At 36.2% G+C, this 27,287-nt stretch overlaps 1 protein-coding gene across 1 annotated transcript in view; it reads left to right on the plus strand.

Annotated features, from left to right (window-relative positions):
- Positions 1–25,247, plus strand: part of LOC127700920 (WD repeat-containing protein 89-like) — a 56,921-nt gene extending 31,674 nt beyond the window's left edge. The window contains exons 10-13 of the mRNA XM_052204645.1: positions 17,093–17,169; positions 19,005–19,104; positions 22,049–22,132; positions 24,769–25,247. Of these exons, the coding sequence (XP_052060605.1) occupies positions 17,093–17,169; positions 19,005–19,104; positions 22,049–22,132; positions 24,769–24,819 (312 nt within the window). The 3' untranslated portion in view covers positions 24,820–25,247. The remainder of the gene's footprint in view (positions 1–17,092; positions 17,170–19,004; positions 19,105–22,048; positions 22,133–24,768) is intronic.
- Positions 25,248–27,287: the final 2,040 nt, after the last annotated feature.

Below are 27,287 nucleotides of genomic sequence, written 5' to 3' on the forward strand. Positions count from 1 at the left end.
GAATGTTAGCCCTTTACTATCATTAGTCAAGGAGAGTTGACTCTTCTGTTACCTTTGGTATTAAGGAATGTTAGCCCTTTCCTATCATTAGTCGGGGAGAGTTGACTCTTCTGTTACCTTTGGTATTAAGGAATGTTAGCCCTTTCCTATCATTAGGTATGGAGAGTTGACTCTTCTGTTACCTTTGGTATTAAGGAATATTAGCCCTTTCCTATCATTAGTCAGGGAGAGTTGACTCTTCTGTTACCTTTGGTATTAAGGAATGTTAGCCCTTTCCTATCATTAGTTAGAGAGAGTTGACTCTTCTGTTACCTTTGGTATTAAGGAATGTTAGCCCTTTCCTTTCATTAGACAAGGAGAGTTGACTCTTCTGTTACCTTTGGTATTAAGGAATGTTAGCCCTTTACTATCATTAGTCAAGGAGAGTTGACTCTTCTGTTACCTTTGGTATTAAGGAATGTTAGCCCTTTCCTATCATTAGTTAGAGAGAGTTGACTCTTCTGTTACCTTTGGTATTAAGGAATGTTAGCCCTTTCCTATCATTAGGTATGGAGAGTTGACTCTTCTGTTACCTTTGGTATTAAGGAATGTTAGCCCTTTCCTATCATTAGTCAGGGAGAGTTGACTCTTCTGTTACCTTTGGTATTAAGGAATGTTAGCCCTTTCCTATCATTAGTTAGAGAGAGTTGACTCTTCTGTTACCTTTGGTATTAGGGAATGTTAGCCCTTTCCTATCATAAGTCAAGGAGAGTTGACTCTTCTGTTACCTTTGGTATTAGGGAATGTTAGCCCTTTCCTATCATTAGTCAAGGAGAGTTGACTCTTCTGTTACCTTTGGTATTAAGGAATGTTAGCCCTTTCCTATCATTAGTCAAGGAGAGTTGACTCTTCTGTTACCTTTGGTATTAAGGAATGTTAGCCCTTTCCTATCATTAGGTATGGAGAGTTGACTCTTCTGTTACCTTTGGTATTAAGGAATGTTAGCCCTTTCCTATCATTAGTCAGGGAGAGTTGACTCTTCTGTTACCTTTGGTATTAAGGAATGTTAGCCCTTTCCTATCACTAGACAGGGAGAGTTGACTCTTCTGTAACCTTTGGTATTAAGGAATGTTAGCCCTTTCCTAGCATTAGTCAAGGAGAGTTGACTCTTCTGTTACCTTTGGTATTAAGGAATGTTAGTCGGGGAAAGGTGACTCTTCTGTTACCTTTGGTATTAAGGAATGTTAGCCCTTTCCTATCATTAGTCAGGGAGAGTTGACTCTTCTGTTACCTTTGGTATTAAGGAATGTTAGCCCTTTCCTATCATTAGTCGGGGAGAGTTGACTCTTCTGTTACCTTTGGTATTAAGGAATGTTAGCCCTTTCCTATCATTAGGTATGGAGAGTTGACTCTTCTGTTACCTTTGGTATTAAGGAATGTTAGCCCTTTCCTATCATTAGTTAGGGAGAGTTGACTCTTCTGTTACCTTTGGTATTAAGGAATGTTAGCCCTTTCCTATCATTAGTTAGGGAGAGTTGACTCTTCTCTTACCTTTGGTATTAAGGAATGTTAGCCCTTTCCTATCATTAGTTAGGGAGAGTTGACTCTTCTGTTACCTTTGGTATTAAGGAATGTTAGCCCTTTCCTAGCATTAGTCAGGGAGAGTTGACTCTTCTGTTACCTTTGGTATTAAGGAATGTTAGCCCTTTCCTAGCATTAGTCAGGGAGAGTTGACTCTTCTGTTACCTTTGGTATTAAGGAATGTTAGCCCTTTCTTATCATTAGTCAGGGAGAGTTGACTCTTCTGTTACCTTTGGTATTAAGGAATGTTAGCCCTTTCTTATCATTATTCAGGGAGAGTTGACTCTTCTGTTACCTTTGGTATTAAGGAATGTTAGCCCTTTCTTATCATTAGTCAGGGAGAGTTGACTCTTCTGTTACCTTTGGTATTAAGGAATGTTAGCCCTTTCCTATCATTAGTCAGGGAGAGTTGACTCTTCTGTTACCTTTGGTATTAAGGAATGTTAGCCCTTTCCTAGCATTAGTCAGGGAGAGTTGACTCTTCTGTTACCTTTGGTATTAAGGAATGTTAGCCCTTTCTTATCATTAGTCAGGGAGAGTTGACTCTTCTGTTACCTTTAGTATTAAGGAATGTTAGCCCTTTCTTATCATTAGTCAGGGAGAGTTGACTCTTCTGTTACCTTTGGTATTAAGGAATGTTAGCCCTTTCTTATCATTAGTCAGGGAGAGTTGACTCTTCTGTTACCTTTGGTATTAAGGAATGTTAGCCCTTTCTTATCATTAGTCAGGGAGAGTTGACTCTTCTGTTACCTTTGGTATTAAGGAATGTTAGCCCTTTCCTAGCATTAGTCAGGGAGAGTTGACTCTTCTGTTACCTTTGGTATTAACAAATGTTAGCCCTTTCCTAGCATTAGTCAGGGAGAGTTGACTTTTCTGTTACCTTGGTATTAAGGAATGTTAGTCCTTTCCTAGCATTAGTCAGGGAGAGTTGACTCTTCTGTTACCTTGGGTATTAAGAATTGTTAGCCCTTTCCCTATCATTAGTTAGGGAGAGTTGACTCTTCTGTAACCTTTGGTATTAAGGAATGTTACACCTCTCTTTTCGTTAGTCATTGAGAGTTGACTCCTCTGTTACCTTTGGTATTAAAGAATGTTAGCCCTTTCCTAGCATTAGTCAGGGAGAGTTGACTCTTCTGTTACCTTGGTATTAACGAATGTTAGCCCTTTCCTAGCATTAGTCAGGGAGAGTTGACTCTTCTGTTACCTTGGTAAAAACAAATGTTAGCCCTTTCCTAGCATTAGTCAGGGAGAGTTGACTCTTCTGTTACCTTTGGTATTAAGGAATGTTAACCTTTTCCTATCATTAGTCAGGGAGAGTTGACTCTTCTGTTACCTTTGGTATTAAGGAATGTTCCCATCATTAGTCAGGGATAGTTGACTCTTCTGTTACCTTTGCTATTAAGGAATGTTCCCATCATTAGTCAGGGAGAGTTGACTCTTCTGTTACCTTTGGTATTAAGGAATGTTAGCCCTTTTCTATCATTAGTCAAGGAGAGTTGACTCTTCTGTTACCTTTGGTATTAAGATATGTTAGACCTTTCCTATCATTATTCGGGTAGAGTTGACTCTTCTGTTACCTTTGGTATTAAGGAATGTTAGCCCTTTCCTATCATTAGTCAGGGAGAGTTGACTCTTCTGTTACCTTTGGTATTAAGGAATGTTAGCCCTTTCCTATCATTAGTCAGGGAGAGTTGACTCTTCTGTTACCTTTGGTATTAAGGAATGTTAGCCCTTTTCTATCATTAGTCAAGGAGAGTTGACTCTTCTGTTACCTTTGGTATTAAGATATGTTAGACCTTTCCTATCATTATTTGGGTAGAGTTGACTCTTCTGTTACCTTTGGTATTAAGGAATGTTAGTCCTTTCCTAGCATGAGTCAGGGAGAGTTGACTCTTCTGTTACCTTTGGTATTAAGGAATGTTAACCTTTTCCTATCATTAGTCAGGGAGAGTTGACTCTTCTGTTACCTTTGGTATTAAGGAATGTTCCCATCATTAGTCAGGGATAGTTGACTCTTCTGTTACCTTTGGTATTAAGGAATGTTAGCCCTTTCCTAGCATTAGTCAGGGAGAGTTGACTCTTCTGTTACCTTTGGTATTAAGGAATGTTAGTCCTTTACTATCATTAGTCAGGGAGAGTTGACTCTTCTGTTACCTTTGGTATTAAGGAATGTTAGCCCTTTCTTATCATTACTCAGGGAGAGTTGACTCTTCTGTTACCTTTGGTATTAAGGAATGTTAGCCCTTTCTTATCATTAGTCAGGGAGAGTTGACTCTTCTGTTACCTTTGGTATTAAGGAATGTTAGCCCTTTCCTAGCATTAGTCAGGGAGAGTTGACTCTTCTGTTACCTTTGGTATTAAGGAATGTTAGCCCTTTCCTAGCATTAGTCAGGGAGAGTTGACTCTTCTGTTACCTTTGGTATTAAGGAATGTTAGCCCTTTCCTAGCATTAGTCAGGGAGAGTTGACTCTTCTGTTACCTTTGGTATTAAGGAATGTTAGCCCTTTCCTAGCATTAGTCAGGGAGAGTTGACTCTTCTGTTACCTTTGGTATTAAGGAATGTTAGCCCTTTCCTAGCATTAGTCAGGGAGAGTTGACTCTTCTGTTACCTTTGGTATTAAGGAATGTTAGCCCTTTCCTAGCATTAGTCAGGGAGAGTTGACTCTTCTGTTACCTTTGGTATTAAAGAATGTTAACCCTTTCCTAGCATTAGTCAGGGAGAGTTGACTCTTCTGTTACCTTTGGTATTAAGGAATGTTAGCTCTTTCCTAGCATTAGTCAGGGAGAGTTGACTCTTCTGTTACCTTTGGTATTAAAGAATGTTAACCTTTTCCTATCATTAGTCAGGGAGAGTTGACTCTTCTGTTACCTTTGGTATTAAAGAATGTTAGCCCTTTCCTATCATTAGTCAGGGAGAGTTGACTCTTCTGTTACCTTTGGTATTAAGGAATGTTAGCCCTTTCCTAGCATTAGTCAGGGAGAGTTGACTCTTCTGTTACCTTTGGTATTAAAGAATGTTAACCTTTTCCTATCATTAGTCAGGGAGAGTTGACTCTTCTGTTACCTTTGGTATTAAGGAATGTTAGCCCTTTCCTAGCATTAGTCAAGGAGAGTTGACTCTTCTGTTACCTTTGGTATTAAGGAATGTTAGCCCTTTCCTAGCATTAGTCAGGGAGAGTTGACTCTTCTGTTACCTTTGGTATTAAAGAATGTTAACCCTTTCCTAGCATTAGCCAGGGAGAGTTGACTCTTCTGTTACCTTTGGTATTAAAGAATGTTAGCCCTTTACTCTCATTAGTCAGGGAGAGTTGACTCTTCTGTTACCTTTGGTATTAAGGAATGTTAGCCCTTTCCTATCATTAGTCAGGGAGAGTTGACTCTTCTGTTACCTTTGGTATTAAGGAATGTTAGCCCTTTCCTATCATTAGTCAGGGAGAGTTGACTCTTCTGTTACCTTTGGTATTAAGGAATGTTAGCCCTTTCCTAGCATTAGTCAGGGAGAGTTGACTCTTCTGTTACCTTTGGTATTAAAGAATGTTAACCCTTTCCTAGCATTAGTCAGGGAGAGTTGACTCTTCTGTTACCTTTGGTATTAAGGAATGTTAGCCTTTTCCTAGCATTAGTCAGGGAGAGTTGACTCTTCTGTTACCTTTGGTATTAAAGAATGTTAACCCTTTCCTAGCATTAGTCAAGGAGAGTTGACTCTTCTGTTACCTTTGGTATTAAAGAATGTTAACCTTTTCCTAGCATTAGTCAGGGAGAGTTGACTCTTCTGTTACCTTTGGTATTAAAGAATGTTAGCCCTTTCCTATCATTAGTCAGGGAGAGTTGACTCTTCTGTTACCTTTGGTATTAAAGAATGTTAACCTTTTCCTATCATTAGTCAGGGAGAGTTGACTCTTCTGTTACCTTTGGTATTAAAGAATGTTAACCTTTTCCTATCATTAGTCAGGGAGAGTTGACTCTTCTGTTACCTTTGGTATTAAAGAATGTTAACCCTTTCCTAGCATTAGTCAGGGAGAGTTGACTCTTCTGTTACCTTTGGTATTAAGGAATGTTAGCCCTTTACTCTCATTAGTCAGGGAGAGTTGACTCTTCTGTTACCTTTGGTATTAAGGAATGTTAGCCCTTTCCTATCATTAGTCAGGGAGAGTTGACTCTTCTGTTACCTTTGGTATTAAGGAATGTTAGCCCTTTCCTAGCATTAGTCAGGGAGAGTTGACTCTTCTGTTACCTTTGGTATTAAGGAATGTTAGCCCTTTCCTAGCATTAGTCAGGGAGAGTTGACTCTTCTGTTACCTTTGGTATTAAAGAATGTTAACCCTTTCCTAGCATTAGTCAGGGAGAGTTGACTCTTCTGTTACCTTTGGTATTAAGGAATGTTAGCCTTTTCCTAGCATTAGTCAGGGAGAGTTGACTCTTCTGTTACCTTTGGTATTAAAGAATGTTAACCCTTTCCTAGCATTAGTCAAGGAGAGTTGACTCTTCTGTTACCTTTGGTATTAAAGAATGTTAACCTTTTCCTAGCATTAGTCAGGGAGAGTTGACTCTTCTGTTACCTTTGGTATTAAAGAATGTTAGCCCTTTCCTATCATTAGTCAGGGAGAGTTGACTCTTCTGTTACCTTTGGTATTAAAGAATGTTAGCCCTTTCCTATCATTAGTCAAGGAGAGTTGACTCTTCTGTTACCTTTGGTATTAAGGAATGTTAGCCCTTTCCTATCATTAGTCAGGGAGAGTTGACTCTTCTGTTACCTTTGGTATTAAAGAATGTTAGCCCTTTCCTATCATTAGTTAGGGAGAGTTGACTCTTCTGTTACCTTTGGTATTAAAGAATGTTAGCCCTTTCCTATCATTAGTCAAGGAGAGTTGACTCTTCTGTTACCTTTGGTATTAAGGAATGTTAGCCCTTTCCTATCATTAGTCAGGGAGAGTTGACTCTTCTGTTACCTTTGGTATTAAGGAATGTTAACCTTTTCCTATCATTAGTCAGGGAGAGTTGACTCTTCTGTTACCTTTGGTATTAGGGAATGTTAGCCCTTTCCTATCATTAGTCAGGGAGAGTTGACTCTTCTGTTACCTTTGGTATTAAGGAATGTTAGCCCTTTCCTAGCATTAGTCAAGGAGAGTTGACTCTTCTGTTACCTTTGGTATTAAAGAATGTTAACCTTTTCCTAGCATTAGTCAGGGAGAGTTGACTCTTCTGTTACCTTTGGTATTAAGGAATGTTAGCCCTTTCCTAGCATTAGTCAAGGAGAGTTGACTCTTCTGTTACCTTTGGTATTAAGGAATGTTAGCCCTTTCCTATCATTAGTCAAGGAGAGTTGACTCTTCTGTTACCTTTGGTATTAAGGAATGTTAGCCCTTTCCTAGCATTAGTCAGGGAGAGTTGACTCTTCTGTTTCCTTTGGTATTAAAGAATGTTAACCCTTTCCTAGCATTAGTCAGGGAGAGTTGACTCTTCTGTTACCTTTGGTATTAAGGAATGTTAGCCCTTTCCTAGCATTAGTCAGGGAGAGTTGACTCTTCTGTTACCTTTGGTATTAAAGAATGTTAACCTTTTCCTATCATTAGTCAGGGAGAGTTGACTCTTCTGTTACCTTTGGTATTAAAGAATGTTAACCCTTTCCTAGCATTAGTCAGGGAGAGTTGACTCTTCTGTTACCTTTGGTATTAAGGAATGTTAGCCCTTTACTCTCATTAGTCAGGGAGAGTTGACTCTTCTGTTACCTTTGGTATTAAGGAATGTTAGCCCTTTCCTAGCATTAGTCAGGGAGAGTTGACTCTTCTGTTACCTTTGGTATTAAGGAATGTTAGCCCTTTCCTAGCATTAGTCAGGGAGAGTTGACTCTTCTGTTACCTTTGGTATTAAGGAATGTTAGCCTTTTCCTATCATTAGTCAGGGAGAGTTGACTCTTCTGTTACCTTTGGTATTAAGGAATGTTAGCCCTTTCCTATCATTAGTCAGGGAGAGTTGACTCTTCTGTTACCTTTGGTATTAAGGAATGTTAGCCCTTTCCTATCATTAGTCAGGGAGAGTTGACTCTTCTGTTACCTTTGGTAGTAAAGAATGTTAACCTTTTCCTAGCATTAGTCAGGGAGAGTTGACTCTTCTGTTACCTTTGGTATTAAAGAATGTTAGCCCTTTCCTATCATTAGTCAAGGAGAGTTGACTCTTCTGTTACCTTTGGTATTAAAGAATGTTAACCCTTTCCTAGCATTAGTCAGGGAGAGTTGACTCTTCTGTTACCTTTGGTATTAAGGAATGTTAGCCTTTTCCTAGCATTAGTCAGGGAGAGTTGACTCTTCTGTTACCTTTGGTATTAAAGAATGTTAACCTTTTCCTATCATTAGTCAGGGAGAGTTGACTCTTCTGTTACCTTTGGTATTAAAGAATGTTAGCCCTTTCCTATCATTAGTCAGGGAGAGTTGACTCTTCTGTTACGACTCTTCTGTTACCTTTGGTATTAAGGAATGTTAGCCCTTTCCTAGCATTAGTCAAGGAGAGTTGACTCTTCTGTTACCTTTGGTATTAAGGAATGTTAGCCCTTTCCTATCATTAGTCAAGGAGAGTTGACTCTTCTGTTACCTTTGGTATTAAGGAATGTTAGCCCTTTCCTAGCATTAGTCAGGGAGAGTTGACTCTTCTGTTTCCTTTGGTATTAAAGAATGTTAACCCTTTCCTAGCATTAGTCAGGGAGAGTTGACTCTTCTGTTACCTTTGGTATTAAGGAATGTTAGCCCTTTCCTAGCATTAGTCAGGGAGAGTTGACTCTTCTGTTACCTTTGGTATTAAAGAATGTTAACCTTTTCCTATCATTAGTCAGGGAGAGTTGACTCTTCTGTTACCTTTGGTATTAAAGAATGTTAACCCTTTCCTAGCATTAGTCAGGGAGAGTTGACTCTTCTGTTACCTTTGGTATTAAGGAATGTTAGCCCTTTACTCTCATTAGTCAGGGAGAGTTGACTCTTCTGTTACCTTTGGTATTAAGGAATGTTAGCCCTTTCCTAGCATTAGTCAGGGAGAGTTGACTCTTCTGTTACCTTTGGTATTAAGGAATGTTAGCCCTTTCCTAGCATTAGTCAGGGAGAGTTGACTCTTCTGTTACCTTTGGTATTAAGGAATGTTAGCCTTTTCCTATCATTAGTCAGGGAGAGTTGACTCTTCTGTTACCTTTGGTATTAAGGAATGTTAGCCCTTTCCTATCATTAGTCAGGGAGAGTTGACTCTTCTGTTACCTTTGGTATTAAGGAATGTTAGCCCTTTCCTAGCATTAGTCAAGGAGAGTTGACTCTTCTGTTACCTTTGGTATTAAAGAATGTTAACCTTTTCCTAGCATTAGTCAGGGAGAGTTGACTCTTCTGTTACCTTTGGTATTAAGGAATGTTAGCCCTTTCCTAGCATTAGTCAAGGAGAGTTGACTCTTCTGTTACCTTTGGTATTAAGGAATGTTAGCCCTTTCCTATCATTAGTCAAGGAGAGTTGACTCTTCTGTTACCTTTGGTATTAAGGAATGTTAGCCCTTTCCTAGCATTAGTCAGGGAGAGTTGACTCTTCTGTTTCCTTTGGTATTAAAGAATGTTAACCCTTTCCTAGCATTAGTCAGGGAGAGTTGACTCTTCTGTTACCTTTGGTATTAAGGAATGTTAGCCCTTTCCTAGCATTAGTCAGGGAGAGTTGACTCTTCTGTTACCTTTGGTATTAAAGAATGTTAACCTTTTCCTATCATTAGTCAGGGAGAGTTGACTCTTCTGTTACCTTTGGTATTAAAGAATGTTAACCCTTTCCTAGCATTAGTCAGGGAGAGTTGACTCTTCTGTTACCTTTGGTATTAAGGAATGTTAGCCCTTTACTCTCATTAGTCAGGGAGAGTTGACTCTTCTGTTACCTTTGGTATTAAGGAATGTTAGCCCTTTCCTAGCATTAGTCAGGGAGAGTTGACTCTTCTGTTACCTTTGGTATTAAGGAATGTTAGCCCTTTCCTAGCATTAGTCAGGGAGAGTTGACTCTTCTGTTACCTTTGGTATTAAGGAATGTTAGCCTTTTCCTATCATTAGTCAGGGAGAGTTGACTCTTCTGTTACCTTTGGTATTAAGGAATGTTAGCCCTTTCCTATCATTAGTCAGGGAGAGTTGACTCTTCTGTTACCTTTGGTATTAAGGAATGTTAGCCCTTTCCTATCATTAGTCAGGGAGAGTTGACTCTTCTGTTACCTTTGGTAGTAAAGAATGTTAACCTTTTCCTAGCATTAGTCAGGGAGAGTTGACTCTTCTGTTACCTTTGGTATTAAAGAATGTTAGCCCTTTCCTATCATTAGTCAAGGAGAGTTGACTCTTCTGTTACCTTTGGTATTAAAGAATGTTAACCCTTTCCTAGCATTAGTCAGGGAGAGTTGACTCTTCTGTTACCTTTGGTATTAAGGAATGTTAGCCTTTTCCTAGCATTAGTCAGGGAGAGTTGACTCTTCTGTTACCTTTGGTATTAAAGAATGTTAACCTTTTCCTATCATTAGTCAGGGAGAGTTGACTCTTCTGTTACCTTTGGTATTAAAGAATGTTAGCCCTTTCCTATCATTAGTCAGGGAGAGTTGACTCTTCTGTTACGACTCTTCTGTTACCTTTGGTATTAAGGAATGTTAGCCCTTTCCTAGCATTAGTCAAGGAGAGTTGACTCTTCTGTTACCTTTGGTATTAAGGAATGTTAGCCCTTTCCTATCATTAGTCAAGGAGAGTTGACTCTTCTGTTACCTTTGGTATTAAGGAATGTTAGCCCTTTCCTAGCATTAGTCAGGGAGAGTTGACTCTTCTGTTTCCTTTGGTATTAAAGAATGTTAACCCTTTCCTAGCATTAGTCAGGGAGAGTTGACTCTTCTGTTACCTTTGGTATTAAGGAATGTTAGCCCTTTCCTAGCATTAGTCAGGGAGAGTTGACTCTTCTGTTACCTTTGGTATTAAAGAATGTTAACCTTTTCCTATCATTAGTCAGGGAGAGTTGACTCTTCTGTTACCTTTGGTATTAAAGAATGTTAACCCTTTCCTAGCATTAGTCAGGGAGAGTTGACTCTTCTGTTACCTTTGGTATTAAGGAATGTTAGCCCTTTACTCTCATTAGTCAGGGAGAGTTGACTCTTCTGTTACCTTTGGTATTAAGGAATGTTAGCCCTTTCCTAGCATTAGTCAGGGAGAGTTGACTCTTCTGTTACCTTTGGTATTAAGGAATGTTAGCCCTTTCCTAGCATTAGTCAGGGAGAGTTGACTCTTCTGTTACCTTTGGTATTAAGGAATGTTAGCCTTTTCCTATCATTAGTCAGGGAGAGTTGACTCTTCTGTTACCTTTGGTATTAAGGAATGTTAGCCCTTTCCTATCATTAGTCAGGGAGAGTTGACTCTTCTGTTACCTTTGGTATTAAGGAATGTTAGCCCTTTCCTATCATTAGTCAGGGAGAGTGGACTCTTCTGTTACCTTTGGTATTAAAGAATGTTAACCTTTTCCTAGCATTAGTCAGGGAGAGTTGACTCTTCTGTTACCTTTGGTATTAAAGAATGTTAGCCCTTTCCTATCATTAGTCAAGGAGAGTTGACTCTTCTGTTACCTTTGGTATTAAGGAATGTTAGCCCTTTCCTATCATTAGTCAAGGAGAGTTGACTCTTCTGTTACCTTTGGTATTAAGGAATGTTAACCTTTTCCTAGCATTAGTCAGGGAGAGTTGACTCTTCTGTTACCTTTGGTATTAAGGAATGTTAGCCCTTTCCTAGCATTAGTCAGGGAGAGTTGACTCTTCTGTTACCTTTGGTATTAAAGAATGTTAGCCCTTTCCTATCATTAGTCAGGGAGAGTTGACTCTTCTGTTACCTTTGGTATTAAAGAATGTTAGCCCTTTCCTATCATTAGTCAGGGAGAGTTGACTCTTCTGTTACCTTTGGTATTAAAGAATGTTAGCCCTTTCCTATCATTAGTCAAGGAGAGTTGACTCTTCTGTTACCTTTGGTATTAAAGAATGTTAACCCTTTCCTAGCATTAGTCAGGGAGAGTTGACTCTTCTGTTACCTTTGGTATTAAAGAATGTTAGCCCTTTCCTATCATTAGTTAGGGAGAGTTGACTCTTCTGTTACCTTTGGTATTAAGGAATGTTAACCTTTTCCTATCATTAGTTAGGTAGAGCTGACTCTTACTATCCTAACCCACATGTTGATGTGCTTGTGCTGTGAGGAACTTTGTCAGTTCTCAGTGGTTGTCTTTCTTTCTATTATAATGGGGTTTTTTTATATGCCAGCAGTAGACACAATGTTTTATAGTACCACTTAGTCTGTCCATCAGAACTTAACTCAACTCGTACGATAATTCAGACTCACTTTAACAAATTCTCATGAAATTTTAACACAATATTATGATTGACTGAAGAAAGCTTCCTTTAGATTTATTTATGTTATACCAGAGGTAAGGGACTTTAATTGCCTGAATTAAGGTGTTTTTTAATGAGGGGGCATTAAGTTTTACCCTTGTCCGCCTGTACGTCCGTCCGTCCGTACGTTCATTAGTTTCCGTTCTCTAACTTTTAGTTTGCCTCAACCAAATGTTATGAATCTTATACACAATGCTTATTACCACAAAACACAGATCAAGTTTGAATTTGGGTGGCGTCACTTTTACTGTTCTAGAGTTATGCCCCTTTACAAATGGAAAAATTACTGAATTTTTGGTTTCCATTCTCTTACTTAAGTTTGCCTCAACCAAATGTTATGAAACTTATACACAATACTTATTACCACAAAACTCAGATCAACTTTGAATTTTTTACGTTATATGCAAGCGAGGGCATGATCTGTGTCCCTTGGACACATTCTCCATTTATTTCACTAAAGTGCGCACTAACTCCAGTATGCGATGAATTGCTGTCCTTAAAACATTATTCTATTGTTGGGATTGATAAAAGGAACCTCCATTTCAATTTTGATAAATTTCCAGTTTGCCTTTCCAGAGTTACAGGACTTAAACTGTTAGGTTTAAGTAAATTTTTCACTCATGCATGTTTTCTACAGAGACTTTTTTTCTAATTTCTGATTAGAACCTAGACTTTAAATGCTTTTTTCTTATTTAATTGTTTTGTTAGGTTTCTGTCTCATTGACACATACCGGTACTCAACATCTACCTGATGTAAGTGAGAATAAGCAGTTTGTTGAATATTAATTTTTTTTTTTTTTTTTGGTCATGTTTGTCTATTTCTTTCATGAATATAATTTTTAAAATAAAATGGCTGATTATTAAAATAGAAAGTTAACCCTTTACCACTGAAATTTCATCAGATTTTTATAATTATATTTTTTACTTTAGTTGCATCTTAGAAATGTTTTGTGTGTTAGCATTTATGGTGTGCCTTTGTTATGCAAACTCTTTTCATATTTTATTTCATTTGTACCTCACATGACCAGTGTGGGGTATTGTCTGTTTTCTGTTGTTTGTTGATGTCCCTTTGTTAACTTTGAAAATTGCAATATTTTCCAGAATACTGGGAAAGGAGACTAATATGTTGGTATCAGTTTCGTGGTTTATTGGAACATTATTTTAAAAATTCATGGTTTTCTGATTAAATTTTTTTTTCACATTCAAGCTTTTTTATGCCACTGCCGTCACAGGAGGGGACATTAAGTGTTACCCTTGTCCGTTGGTATGCCTGAAATTGGTTTCCGTTCTAACTTTAGTTTGCCTCCACCAAATGTTATGAAACTCATACACAATGCTTTTTACCTCAAAACACAGACCAAGTTCGAATTTGGGTAGTGTCACTTTTACCGTTCTCGAGTTATGCCCCTTTATAGGTTGCACTTTGTAAATACAGCTGTTTCACAAACCATGCCTCTTTTGGGGAGATATATAGTATTCATCGATATTTTGTTTTGTTTACATACTGGTTCCCAGATATGATCTCTATGTTTCATCTCATAGAGACATAACTTGGTAATGTTACCAGTATAAATACACATGGATAGCGGCAAAATTTAATTCTGAGGAGGACCAAAAGTGAAGGCAGGGGTAGTACAGAATTTTAGTATATGTTTAAACTCTTAGAAGATCGGGGCATATAAATGTTGAAAATATGCCGCACAGCCCTATATTTTGACCTTTCAAAAAAAATTGTAGCACAATATGAACTTTCCATTCTAGGATATATTTTTTTTACGAAACTTCATAGTAAAAGTGGCACAGTTTTAGCCGTAAAAGGAGTTCCTTTGGGAAATTGCATTGTCTATATTTACAGAAGTGTAACCTATAACATTTTATGCAAGCAGGGGCATCATCTGTGCCTAATGGACACATTCTCCATTTATTTTTTCCTAATTTTAGTCTGTTTACAATACATCATTTGAAGAAGTTAACATAGATTTATAGGTCATTCCTGTTTTCACTAATACGGTTGAAGAGACATGATTTTGCGGTCGTATATTGGTATGACGTTGGTGTCATCGTCCGAAGACACATTGAGTTTCGCACTCTAACTTTAGTTTAAGTGAATGGATCTCTATGAAATTTTACCATAAGGTTCAATACCACAAAAGGAAGGTTGGGATTGATTTTGGAGGTTATGGTACCAACAGTTAAGGAATTAGGGGCCAAAAAGGGGCCAAAAATAAGCATTTTTGTAACTTCCAGACATAACTTGTGTGTTAGTGTATGGATCTCTCTGACATTGTACCACAAGGTTCCATATTACAAAGGGAATGCTGGAATTGATTTTGGTGGTAATTGCCTGAAAATTTTAGGAATAAGGGGCCAAAAAAGGGGCAAAAACAAGCATTTTTCTTGTTTCATGATAATAACTTGTGTGTTAGTGTATGGATCTTTCTGAAATTGTACTACAAGGTTCCATATCTCAAAGGGAAAGCTGGAATTGAGTTTGGGGTTAATTGTCCAAAACGTTTAGGAAAAGGGGGCCAAAAAGGGGCCAAAAATAAACATTCTTCTAGTTTCCAGACAATAACTTGTGTGTAAGACTGTATGGATCTTTATGAAATTGTACTAAAAGGTTCCAGATCACAAAGGGAAAACTTGGTTTGAGTTTGGGGGTAATTGCCCTAAACGTTTAGGAATTTGGGGCCAAAAAGGGGCCTAAAAACAAGCATTTTTCTAGTTTCCAGACAATAACTTGTGTTCAAGTGTATGGATCCCTCTGAAATTGTACTGCAAGGTACCATACTACAAAGGGAAGGCTGGGATTGAGTTTGGGGGTGATGAATCATAAGGGGGTTCAAAAAATTTGGGGGAGGGATTTTTTTTTCTTTAAAATTTTCCATTTTAAATTGGTTATTTCTGATTTATATATAAAAGCAAATAATAATGATATGGTTTGAATGGGTAAATTAAATTTTTTTAAGTTCTTAGACCACATTCATTCTGTGTCAGAAACCTATGCTGTGTCAAATATTTAATCACAATCCAAATTCAGTGCTGTATCAAGCTTGAATGTTGCGTCCATACTTGCCCCAACTGTTCAGGGTTCGACCTCTGCGGTCGTATCAAGCTGCGCCCAGCTGAGCATTTTATTTTTATATTTTTGAATACCACCACTCAAACACAGACACACAGACACACATTCAAACCTAATTTTCTTATCACAACGTCAAACATTTTGACAAGTCCAAAGCTGTGCAGATATTGTCTCATAGATCACTTCTTCTTATCACTTTTCAAAGATTTTTGTGAAGAAAGGAAAGAAATAGTTTTGAACATAACTGAGCAGAATTCTTATTCCTTTTTTTCATGCTAGGTCGAGTATTTGTTTGAGACACTTTTCAGGGTAACATTCTCTGGAAGATAAATTTAAGTCATGTCTATGGAATTTCCATTTTATCAAAAGGAAATATGATACAGATTTTGATATGGAAGCGGTCTGTGTTTGATGTTTATTTCTGGCCAAAATTGTATAGATTTTAAAAGATATAATGACATACCACTTTAATAAATTGATTTAAATATTGAAATGCCTGGGACAGAGATATGACATAGTTTAATGCTGTTGAATTCAGTATTGTCATGAAATCGGATGAATAAGCTATTTTGATAACTAATTCCAATAATCACTATAGATAAAATTTCATAATGCATAGTGATATCAGATAGGTAAATGTACCTTTATTTCCCAAGGTTCTGTATACTAGATATAAATCATGTATATTTTATTAGTTAATTTATATAATAGATATATGAGAAATTTTTACTTTGATAGTAATTGAGGGTGTTTTACTTACAAAAAAAAATAACAAAGAAGGTATACATATGGGACAAACTTTGTCAAACCTTCATGGATAGTAACACAACTTATACAGAAGCTTTTTCATGATCAACTATATTGGTATAAAGAAGATCAATGAACCAAATGTGATCAAACTTGGAAGAAATTTATACATCACACCAAGTTTAAAGATTTTTGTTATATGAATCAAAATTTGGTATGGCTATCTATGTTTTATCATTTATCATTCACTTCTGTCAATAAACCATTGTATACATGGAGCTTTTCTGGTGTGTGAAAGTTTCTTTGGACATCCTGTTTAAAATGCTTCCTTCTTGTGTCAATTCTGCTTCAAAGTAACCACTGTTAGTTAAGTGAATTATTTTACCTAAAACCTAGTTTTAAAAAAATCTATGCTGTTTTTATATGCCCCAATGAGGGGCATTATGTTTTTCGGTCCATTTGTACGTCTATTCGTCTGTCTGTCCCTCTTCAGGTTAAAAGTTTTTGGTCACAGTAGTTTTTGATGAAGTTGAAGTCCAATCAACTTGAAACGTAGTACACATGTTCTCTATGATATGATCTTTCTAATTTTAATGTCTAAGTAGAGTTTTGACCCCAATTTCACGGTCCACTGAACATAAAAAATGATAGTGCAAGTGGAGCATCTGTGTACTATGGACACATTCTTGTTTCTTTGTAATTTAAAAGAATTTATAATAAAAATCGGTACTGTAACAGAAAAAAACCAGTATCACAAAGCATGTAATTACTTCAAATATTTAACCTGCTGATCTCATGCCTTCCGATATTGGTGGCTGTTGATGAACAAGTTCAACTTTACAAACCTCCTTGGTTCGATTGTACAGAGTTGTGTCTGACTCATATCTTTTGAATGCCATGAATATTATTATTGCTACTTGGTTTGATTTTTGCTCACCACTGTAAGAAGACCTATAGTTGTCCTTTGGTTTGTGTTGTTAGTCTACTGTCTATCTCATATCCTTTTATTGTTGATCCTATGAAAAAGTCACAGAAGCAAATTTTAGCAATCCTTCATTCTGACATCCTCAACACTTTTTCTAGACATCAATAACTTTGTCAGACCATCTTGGAATTTTGGGAAACTTGCAAAAATGGTTCTTCATAACACCAGACCATCATGGAATTTTGGGAAACTTCCAAGATGCTTCTTCATAAAAGATCTGTAGATATCAATAACTTTGTTAAACAATAAAAGCAACCAAGTTTTACTAATACCATAGAAACATAATTTCCTCTTTATTGCATTTCTGTTTTTCTAGGGAAAAGACTCCATTGAATATCTGATAGATGGATTGGTTGTTAATGACAAGCTCCATCTAGTGGCAGGAACACATAAGTAAGTTTGTAAATGACAAGCTCCAATCTAGTGACAGGAACACATAAGTAAGTTTGTTAATGACAAGATCCAATCTAGTGACAGGAACACATAGGTAAGTTTGTTAATGACAAGCTCCATCTAGTGGCAGGAACACATAAGTAAGTTTATTAATGACAAGCTCCATCTAGTGACAGGAACTCATAGGTAAGTTTGTTAATGGCAAGCTCCATCTAGTGGCAGGTACTCATAGGTAAGTTTTTTATAACAAGCTCCATCTAGTGGCAGGAACACATAGGTAGGTTTGTTAATGACAAGCTGCATCTAGTGACAGGAACTCATAGGTAAGTTTGGTAATGACAAACTCCATCTAGTGGCAGGAACACATAAGTAAGTTTGTTGATGACAAGCTCTAATCTAGTGACAGGAACACATAAGTAAGTTTGTTAATGACAAGATCCAATCTAGTGACAGGAACACATAGGTAAGTTTGTTAATGACAAGATCCAATCTAGTGACAGGAACACATAGGTTAGTTTGTTAATGACAAGATCCAATCTAGTGACAGGAACACATAAGTAAGTTTGTTAATGACAAGATCCAATCTAGTGACAGGAACACATAGGTAAGTTTGTTAATGACAAGCTCCATCTAGTGGCAGGAACACATAAGTAAGTTTATTAATGACAAGCTCCATCTAGTGACAGGAACTCATAGGTAAGTTTGTTAATGGCAAGCTCCATCTAGTGACAGGAACACATAGGTAAGTTTTTTATAACAAGCTCCATCTAGTGGCAGGAACACATAGGTAATTTGTTAATGACAAGCTCCATCTAGTGGCAAGAACTTGCAGGTAAGTTTGTTAATGGCAAGCTCCGTCTAGTGGCAGGAACACCTAGGTAAATTTTTATAATGACAAGCTCCATCTAGTGGCAGGAACACATAGGTAAGAAATATATCATTTTTTCTCTTCTGGATATTTCCTATCCTGTTTTATCAGGCCCTTGTTTCCCAAAAAAGTCTTATGACTTAAATTGATCTTAGATCATGAACAATTCAGTATACTTATGATCAATCTGTTCTAGATTTTTTTGTGTTATACAGGCCTGGTTTTCTACTATCAGTAATATTTTTTCTGATAAAAATTTTGACACCAAAGAATTTAAGAACACTATCCAAATCGATCATCATTTTGTCTGTCAACATGGTCAATCATGTCAAAGTAAAGCAAACTATTTTTGTTGGGTTCCATCTGCATCAAACAAGATATGGCTTATGAGACAATGAGACAACAACCCAACAACACAATGAGTTCAATATAAAACAAACCTAAAAACTAGAGATTGAGTAGCCTTGACAGCACAATAATTTTACTAATATTTTCAGTGAAAGGCAACATTTGTCCATTTTCTTGCAAAAACGTAGGTGGATTTTTAAATAGTTTTCTGACTTGAAAATTTTGGCAAAATCCAGTATAGGGTAAATTGCCATGAAAGTTAAGGGAAGTGATACATATATGATCTCCATAAAAATATGATTAAAAGAATGGTCGTCATACAAAAAATTATTACTTTCCCCAAAAATCTGGGAAAAAAATAGAACATGTTTGAAACTTTTGAAAAAATGATGTCATTTATTTGTAATTGTTTATGACTCCAAATGCAATAAATATGACTGTCATTGATGAAGGCAACCTAGTTGCTAAATATAGAAATTCAACAATAATCTCATGAAATAATTAAGTAAAAGAAGAATACCTATAATCACTCTTTATTTTATTAGAAACACACTGTTTTTTACAGAGTAGATCATTTTCTTGAGTATTTTAAACACAGTTCTTTTTTTTTTCTTTTCAGTGGATCATTGAGAGTTTTGGATGTTTCTGGAGATTCCCCAACAGTTGTCCAGTCTCTAATAGGAGGACATACATCAACTGTTAGGTGTTGTTTATGGAGTGTAGGTAGTTTTAGATCCATGTGGTTTATGGAGTGTAGGTAGTTTTAGATCCATGTTGTTTATGGAGTGTAGGTAGTTTTAGATCCATGTGGTTTGTGGAGTGTAGGTAGTTTTAGATCCATGTGGTTTGTGGAGTGTAGGTAGTTTTAGATCCATGTGGTTTATGGAGTGTAGGTAGTTTTAGATCCATGTGGTTTATGGAGTGTAGGTAGTTTTAGATCCATGTGGTTTATGGAGTGTAGGTCGTTTTAGATCCATGTGGTTTGTGGAGTGTAGGTAGTTTTAGATCCATGTGGTTTATGGAGTGTAGGTAGTTTTAGATCCATGTGGTTTATGGAGTGTAGGTAGTTTTAGATCCATGTGGTTTATGGAGTGTAGGTAGTTTTAGATCCATGTGGTTTATGGAGTGTAGGTCGTTTTAGATCCATTTGGTTTATGGAGTGTAGGTTGTTTTCGATCCATGGTGTTTATAGAGTGTAGGTAGTTTTAGATCCATGTGGTTTATAGAGTGTAGGTAGTTTTAGATCCATGTGGTTTGTGGAGTGTAGGTAGTTTTAGATCCATGTGGTTTATGGAGTGTAGGTAGTTTTAGATCCATGTGGTTTATGGAGTGTAGGTAGTTTTAGATCCATGTGGTTTATGGAGTGTAGGTAGTTTTAGATCCATGTGGTTTATGGAGTGTAGGTAGTTTTAGATCCATGTGGTTTATGGAGTGTAGGTAGTTATAGATCCATGTGGTTTATGGAGTGTAGGTAGTTATAGATCCATGTGGTTTATGGAGTGTAGGTAGTTTTAGATCCAAGTGGTTTATAGTTTATGGAGTGTAGGTAGTTTTAGATCCATGTTGTTTATGGAGTGTAGGTAGTTTAAGATCCATGTGGTTTATGGAGTGTAGGTAGTTTTAGATCCATGTGGTTTATGGAGTGTAGGTAGTTTTAGATCCATGTGGTTTGTGGAGTGTAGGAAGTTTTAGATCCATGTGGTTTGTGGAGTGTAGGTAGTTTTAGATCCATGTGGTTTGTGGAGTGTAGGTAGTTTTAGATCCATGTGGTTTGTGGAGTGTAGGTAGTTTTAGATCCATGTGGTTTATGGAGTGTAGGTCATTTTAGATCCATTTGGTTTATGGAGTGTAGGTAGTTTTAGATCCATGGTGTTTATAGAGTGTAGGTAGCTTTAGATCCATGTGGTTTATAGTTTATGGAGTGTAGGTAGTTTTAGATCCATGTGGTTTATGGAGTGTAGGTAGTTTTAGATCCATGTGGTTTATGGAGTGTAGGTAGTTTTAGATCCAAGTGGTTTATAGTTTATGGAGTGTAGGTAGTTTTAGATCCATGTGGTTTATGGAGTGTAGGTAGTTTTAGATCCTTGTGGTTTGTGGAGTGTAGGTATTTTTAGATCCATGTGGTTTATGGAGTGTAGGTCGTTTTAGATCCATGTGGTTTATGGAGTGTAGGTCGTTTTAGATCCATGTGGTTTATGGAGTGTAGGTCGTTTTAGATCCATGTGGTTTATGGAGTGTAGGTCGTTTTAGATCCATGTGGTTTATGGAGTGTAGGTCGTTTTAGATCCATGTGGTTTATGGAGTGTAGGTCGTTTTAGTTCCATGTGGTTTATGGAGTGTAGGTAGTTTTAGATCCATGTGGTTTGTGGAGTGTAGGTAGTTTTCGTTCCATGTGGTTTGTGGAGTGTAGGTAGTTTTAGATCCATGTGGTTTATAGAGTGTAGGTAGTTTTAGATCCATGTGGTTTATAGAGTGTAGGTAGTTTTAGATCCATGTGGTTTATGGAGTGTAGGTAGTTTTAGTTCCATGTGGTTTATGGAGTGTAGGTAGTTTTAGTTCCATGTGGTTTATGGAGTGTAGGTAGTTTTAGATCCATGTGGTTTATGGAGTGTAGGTAGTTTTAGATCCATGTGGTTTATGGAGTGTAGGTAGTTTTAGATCCATGTGGTTTATGGAGTGTAGGTAGTTTTAGATCCATGTGGTTTATGGAGTGTAGGTAGTTTTAGATCCATGTGGTCTATGGAGTGTAGGTAGTTTTAGATCTATGTAGTTTATGGAGTGTAGGTAGTTTTAGATCCATGTGGTTTATGGAGTGTAGGTAGTTTAAGATCCATTTTATGAGAACACTCTGCAGCAGAATGATGCAGAACAAGTAGAAGATACTGGGTTATTTACTTTATGTCAAAAGGGATGTCAGCAGTCAAAATCCAGAGTACAGCACAAGAACTAAAAAAATATATTTTTTAGCTGATTTGCAACAAAAAAGAACTTGGCTTATAATATCTGAATATGATGCATGCTGCTGGCCATAAATTATTTGAGACGATTTTAACCGTAAACAATATCTTTTTTTCCAAACTTTGATTACGGTACCAATATTAAGAGTTTGAATAAGAAACTCTGTTCATCTTAACCATTATTTCTAAGTTATTTTGAAAATTACATGAAACCTGTTTTACCCTCATGTTTTTAATATTCAACAGAAAAACAAGAGCTGACTCCCTACATGTCATTCATTGTCTGTAACACAATGAATTGAAGGAACCAAGGCGTCAACATTTCTTTATGGCTACATGGAATTTTATTAGGATTCATTAATAAGATGTTTATCAAAATGGTTGGCCTATTTCCCTTTTAGGGAGGGTGACCCCTATTAGCATTTGTATAACTAGGTCAAAAAGGTCTAAGTCCTAGTAGCTATTTAATGATTGTTACAGGATTCTATCATTTGAATCGTACATCCAGTCTTTGCCTCACATTTGTGAAAAGTTATTCCAAGTGCAGATAAATAATTTTCTGTTTGCAACTCAGATAATGTGTTTTGGACTTCTGAAATTAGGATTTTTTTTACAAAAATAGAAGTAAGAATGAAAAATGCAATTTATGCAAAAATATATGAGAATCTAGCCATCTGTTAAATTCACCTTATATGACTTTTTCCAGGATAACATGTTAGTAAGTGGAGGTGAAGATTCTATGTTGTGTTTATGGTCTCACAGAAAAACTATTCCTAAACTAGAACCAAAGGTAGGATATAAACATGTTAGTAAGTGGTGGTGAAGATTCTATGTTGTGTTTATGGTCTCACAGAAAAGCTATTCCTAAACAAGAACCAAAGGTAGGATATAAACATGTTAGTAAGTGGTGGTCAAGATTCTATGTTGTGTTTATGGTCTCACAGGAAAACTATTCCTAAACAGGAATGACAGGGAAGATATAAACATGTTAGTAAGTGGTGGTCAAGATTCTATGTTGTGTTTATGGTCTCACAGGAAAACTATTCCTAAACAAAGCCTTAGGTAAGATATAAACATGTTAGTAAGTGGTGGTCAAGATTCTATGTTGTGTTTATGGTCTCACAGGAAAACTATTCCTAAACAAAGCCTTAGGTAAGATATAAACATGTTAGTAAGTGGTGGTCAAGATTCTATGTTGTGTATATGGTCTCACAGAAAAACTATTCCTAAACAAGAGCCTAAGGTAAGATATAAACATGTTAGTAAGTGGTGGTCAAGATTCTATGTTGTGTTTATGGTCTCACAGAAAAACTATTCCTAAACAAGAACCTAAGGTAAGATATAAACATGTTAGTAAGTGGTGGTGAAGATTCTATGTTGTGTTTTATGGTCTTACAGGAAAACTATTCCTAAACAAGAGCCTAAGGTAAGATATAAACATGTTAGTAAGTGGTGGTCAAGATTCTATGTTGTGTTTATGGTCTCACAGAAAAACTATTCCTAAACAAGAACCAAAAGTAAGATATAAAACTTCTCATCCTTACTATGTCTATATCAACATTTGAGAGAGTGATTTAATACTTGTTTGAAATCCCTTCTTGTTTCCTTATTCTGAAATCTCACATTGAACATTACTTACAATTAATTGTTTTCAGCAGTGCACTGTTCTCAAAGCATTGGTTTTTATACAAAATCTGTGGTTCCCTGTTGCAGTAATACTAACCACTGTAATTTGATATAAAAAAGAACTAGATATTGGCTAACATTTGAACAGTTGTCTGTAGTTCTGAATGCAGACTTACCACTGAGTGAAGATATTTTAAAAGCTTTTAGATCATCTCTCAGAAGTGAAAGATAATAAGAGCCTAAATACTAATATGAGGTGAGGTCACAACTGAAAAAAGTATAGCAGCACCTATCAAAAAATTACTATTATAAATAGTTTTCATTAGTTTCTCTTTTTCTTTGATTCAATGTGGGGGCTTGGGTGGCCAAGTGATAAAAGTAGTTCATATGCTGTATCACTAGCCTGTCAACACTCAGATAGTGAGTTTGAACCTTACACGTGGCAGGTGCATTCAACCCTAATCTTAATTGACTGGATTATCAGTTTTCTTACCAAAGTTTGGTGGTTCTGTCGTGGGACTCTGGCTTCCTAAGAAATGGCCGCCAGGAAATTGCCAATTGTGCTGAAAGTGGTGTTAGACACCAAAAATGAATCAATCAATCATTTGACACAATGCAGCTATTTTTGTACTAAGTCCTTCCAATGAACAGTGAGTGTAATCGACACTTGATATTATGTTGAAAACATTACATGTTATGCTTCAGCTAGATGTTATTTAAAAGGAAATGTTTTAGCAAGATTTATCAATATAGTTGAGATCTCTCAAAACATGTTTAACCCCGCCTCATTTTTGCACCTGTCCCAAGTCAGGAGCCTCTGGCCTTTGTTAGTCTTGTATGTTTTTTAATTTTAGTTCATTTATATGTTTTGGAGTTTAGTGTGACGTCCATTTTCACTGAACTAGCACACAATTTTAGTTAGGGGCCAGCTGAGGACCACCTCCAGGTGCCGGATTTCGCGCTGCATTGAAGACCCATTGGTGGCCTTCGGCTGTTGTCTGCTCTTTGGTCGGGTTGTTGTCTCTTTGACATATTCCCCATTTCCATTCTCAATTTTATTTTATGATTTGTTTATTTATCCACATTTCTTTTATTTGAAAGTATCCACATTTCTTTTATTTGAAAGATAAAGTAACTTTAATTCTGTTTCATATTTTTCGATACTCAATGGTCTGTTATGTTTTACTTTGTTTTTATCACACTTATCAAAGTTGTCAGTTATTTGAAACGTTATCAAAGTTGTCAGTTATTTGAAACGTTATCAAAGTTGTCAGTTATTTGAAACGTTATCAAAGTTGTCAGTTATTTGAAACGTTATCAAAGTTGTCAGTTATTTGAAATGTTATCAAAGTTGTCAGTTATTTGAAACGTTATCAAAGTTGTCAGTTATTTGAAATGTTATCAAAGTTGTCAGTTATTTGAAACGTTATCAAAGTTGTCAGTTATTTGAAACGTTATCAAAGTTGTCAGTTATTTGAAACATTATCAAAGTTGTCAGTTATTTGAAACGTTCTTGTTTGTAAACTTTCATCACCAGATTTTTTTATGCATATTCATGATGAGAACTAGTTGCACAATAAAGCATTGAAAAAGATTCTAAAAATTGGATGGACTAAGTGAATTGTCAGAAATTTTTTACTGCTGCCAGACAAAGTAGAGCATCTTGGGTAGTCCATTGTTTTAAAACATTTTTCTTAGAATTTGGACTCATAAGTTTAACCTGTATTTTTATAGTAGGTATGCTGTAATTTTATGAATGAGAACAAGGTTTACAAATGATTAATATAAATTTTATTGTAGGGCAAGCTGAAAGTAAAGAAATCAGTGACAAGAAAATCACAACCATATTGAATACTAAGCAACAGAGAATAAGTGTGGAATAAAGTTCAAGGAGTTTGTTTAATGATACCAGTATATACTGTCATGTATATATTTATTCTATCAGGTCACTATTTTATAAATAATTATGCAATTTTAGATAAAGTGTGTTATGAATAAAGATTTTTAATTCCAATAAATAAAGAATTATTATACAAATAGTGTTGATTAAACTCCCTTGTTCTGAGTAAAACTTATAATCTATTTAAATTCAAATCTTGAATATTTACAAGGTAGTTCATGATGCCTTCTTAAGGTCTATGCATGGTGTGAGTGTATCTTTACTTCGTGTGTTTGTATGGATGTATTTTACTATCTCAGACTTGAACTTTATTTTGGTTACAATGGTAGTGTTGGTATATATATTGACATTTGTTTTATTTGAATAAAATTAAATTCAAGTAAGATATAAGTAAATAATTTTCTGACGTTTTTCTAGTGAATGTCCTTTGATCAATTGACAGAATATTGAGTGAAGTCAATAGGTGGTATTTAAACTGTTATCTTGTCTTGATTATAAATCATGAGTTCTACATGTCAGTGTTATTGATTTCATGTATGTGATGTATGTTTGTGGTTCCAACATGGTCAAATCCAACCTGCGACTTTGGAGGATTTAGCGGATGACCTTGCAACCTGACGTCTCATTTAAAAGGATCTGTAACCAAAAAAATATTTTGAATTTTGTTATGTGGATTGCCATTGCCTTCAAATTTGTTTAAAAATGACCTGGTGACCTGACACAATTTTTAAACATGAACTTGTGACCTAAGGGGGTACGCTACTGGAGCCCCATGTATGTACATGGGTAAAAAACATCCAGTGCTTATGAATTTGTCCTTTGATGTGTCTCTTTTAAGTTCCTGGTACTGTACTGTAAAAATATTCATTTATTAATTGGCATCTAGTTAATTTCTTTAGTTTACCTGGCCCAAAGGACCAGTGTCAGCTATTGGCATCCCTTGGTATGCATTCTATGTCAATTGGTCTCTGGTCCCATTGGTAATCGTACCACATCTTCTTATTTTAATATTGTGTTAACCTTTTCCAAAGATCCTTTCTTCTCAAACCATCTGGGGTAAATCCTGGTGTACCAAAGGGTGAGCAGTTCTTCCTTCACTTGTGTCAATTGTCATGTTACTGATGATAATTACAAATCTGTTGATAAGTGGAATTCAAGTGATGTATGATGTTCTCTGAAGAGTTAGGAATAGTTTTTAACATTAAAGGAAAATATGAAAACCTCTGATTTCTGTAAATAATCTGTATACTGGGTAGAAAATCAAAGTCAAACAATGAATTTGACTTGCTGCGGCATAGCATTTGTGCTGACAATGCCTTGAGCCGCCAATAATGAATCAAACTTAATTAGTGTAAAAATGCTGTTTATTCAATATATCTTAATCAGGTATCCTCCAATCCAAACTTTTAGATTACCAATGATCCTTAGATTTATGTTAAGATAAAGGACCTTTCAAGCTTTACTCTGACTTATAAACCAATTTTTGGGGGAATTTTCTGTTTATGTAGATGTATACGAACCTGTGATGAGTTAGTGTTGTCTTGTGGGTGATATATGGTGTAGTTATATGAATGAAAAACAGTAAGAAAGTACCAAATGATAATCAAACAATGTAAGTCTAAGAAATAAAAACAACACTATGGTCAAAAGACAAAAGGACAAACAATTGTCCACCTGAAGATTAATGTTTGTTGTTATCCTAAAAATCATGTGATGTCATTTGATATTTTATGATCAGTGTCATCGGGACGGGAAATTCGTGGTATGATCTGTTGAATGATTTTTGCTTTCATTGGATGGGTCATGTATAAGGTCATCTGAGAAATGGTGTCAAAGTCAAATATTTTATTGGAATGAAATCCAAACTCTGGATTGTCATCAAACACTAAATAATACAATTATTAGTTATTATTATAATATATATATACATGTATATTTCAAGATCAAAAAAAGGATATGATCTGTTGTTTAATGAATGGTGTTATCTGAAGGAAATACATGGTGTAAACTGTTGAATGACGTTTGTTTTCATCTAAGGAGTTATACCTGGTGTCATCAGATGGGGAAATGCATGGTGTAAACTGTTGAATGATGTTTGTTTTTATCTAAGGAGTTATATCTGGTGTCATCAGATGGGGAAATGCATGGTGTAAACTGTTGAATGATGTTTGTTGTCATTTAAGGAGTCATGTCTGGTGTCATCTGATGGGAAATGCATGTTGTAAACTGCTGAATGACGTTTGGTGTCATCTAAGGAATTATGTCTTGTGTCATCTGAGGGGAAATACATGGTGTAAACTGCTGAATGATGTTTGATGTAATCTAAGGAGTTATGTCTGGTATCTTCTGATGGGAAATACATGGTGTTTTTGTCATCTAAAAAGTTATATCTGTAGTCATCTGATAGGAAATACATGGT

Source organism: Mytilus californianus, unplaced genomic scaffold (genome assembly GCF_021869535.1).
Source record: "Mytilus californianus isolate M0D057914Y unplaced genomic scaffold, xbMytCali1.0.p SCAF_5, whole genome shotgun sequence".
NCBI lineage: Eukaryota > Metazoa > Mollusca > Bivalvia > Mytilida > Mytilidae > Mytilus > Mytilus californianus.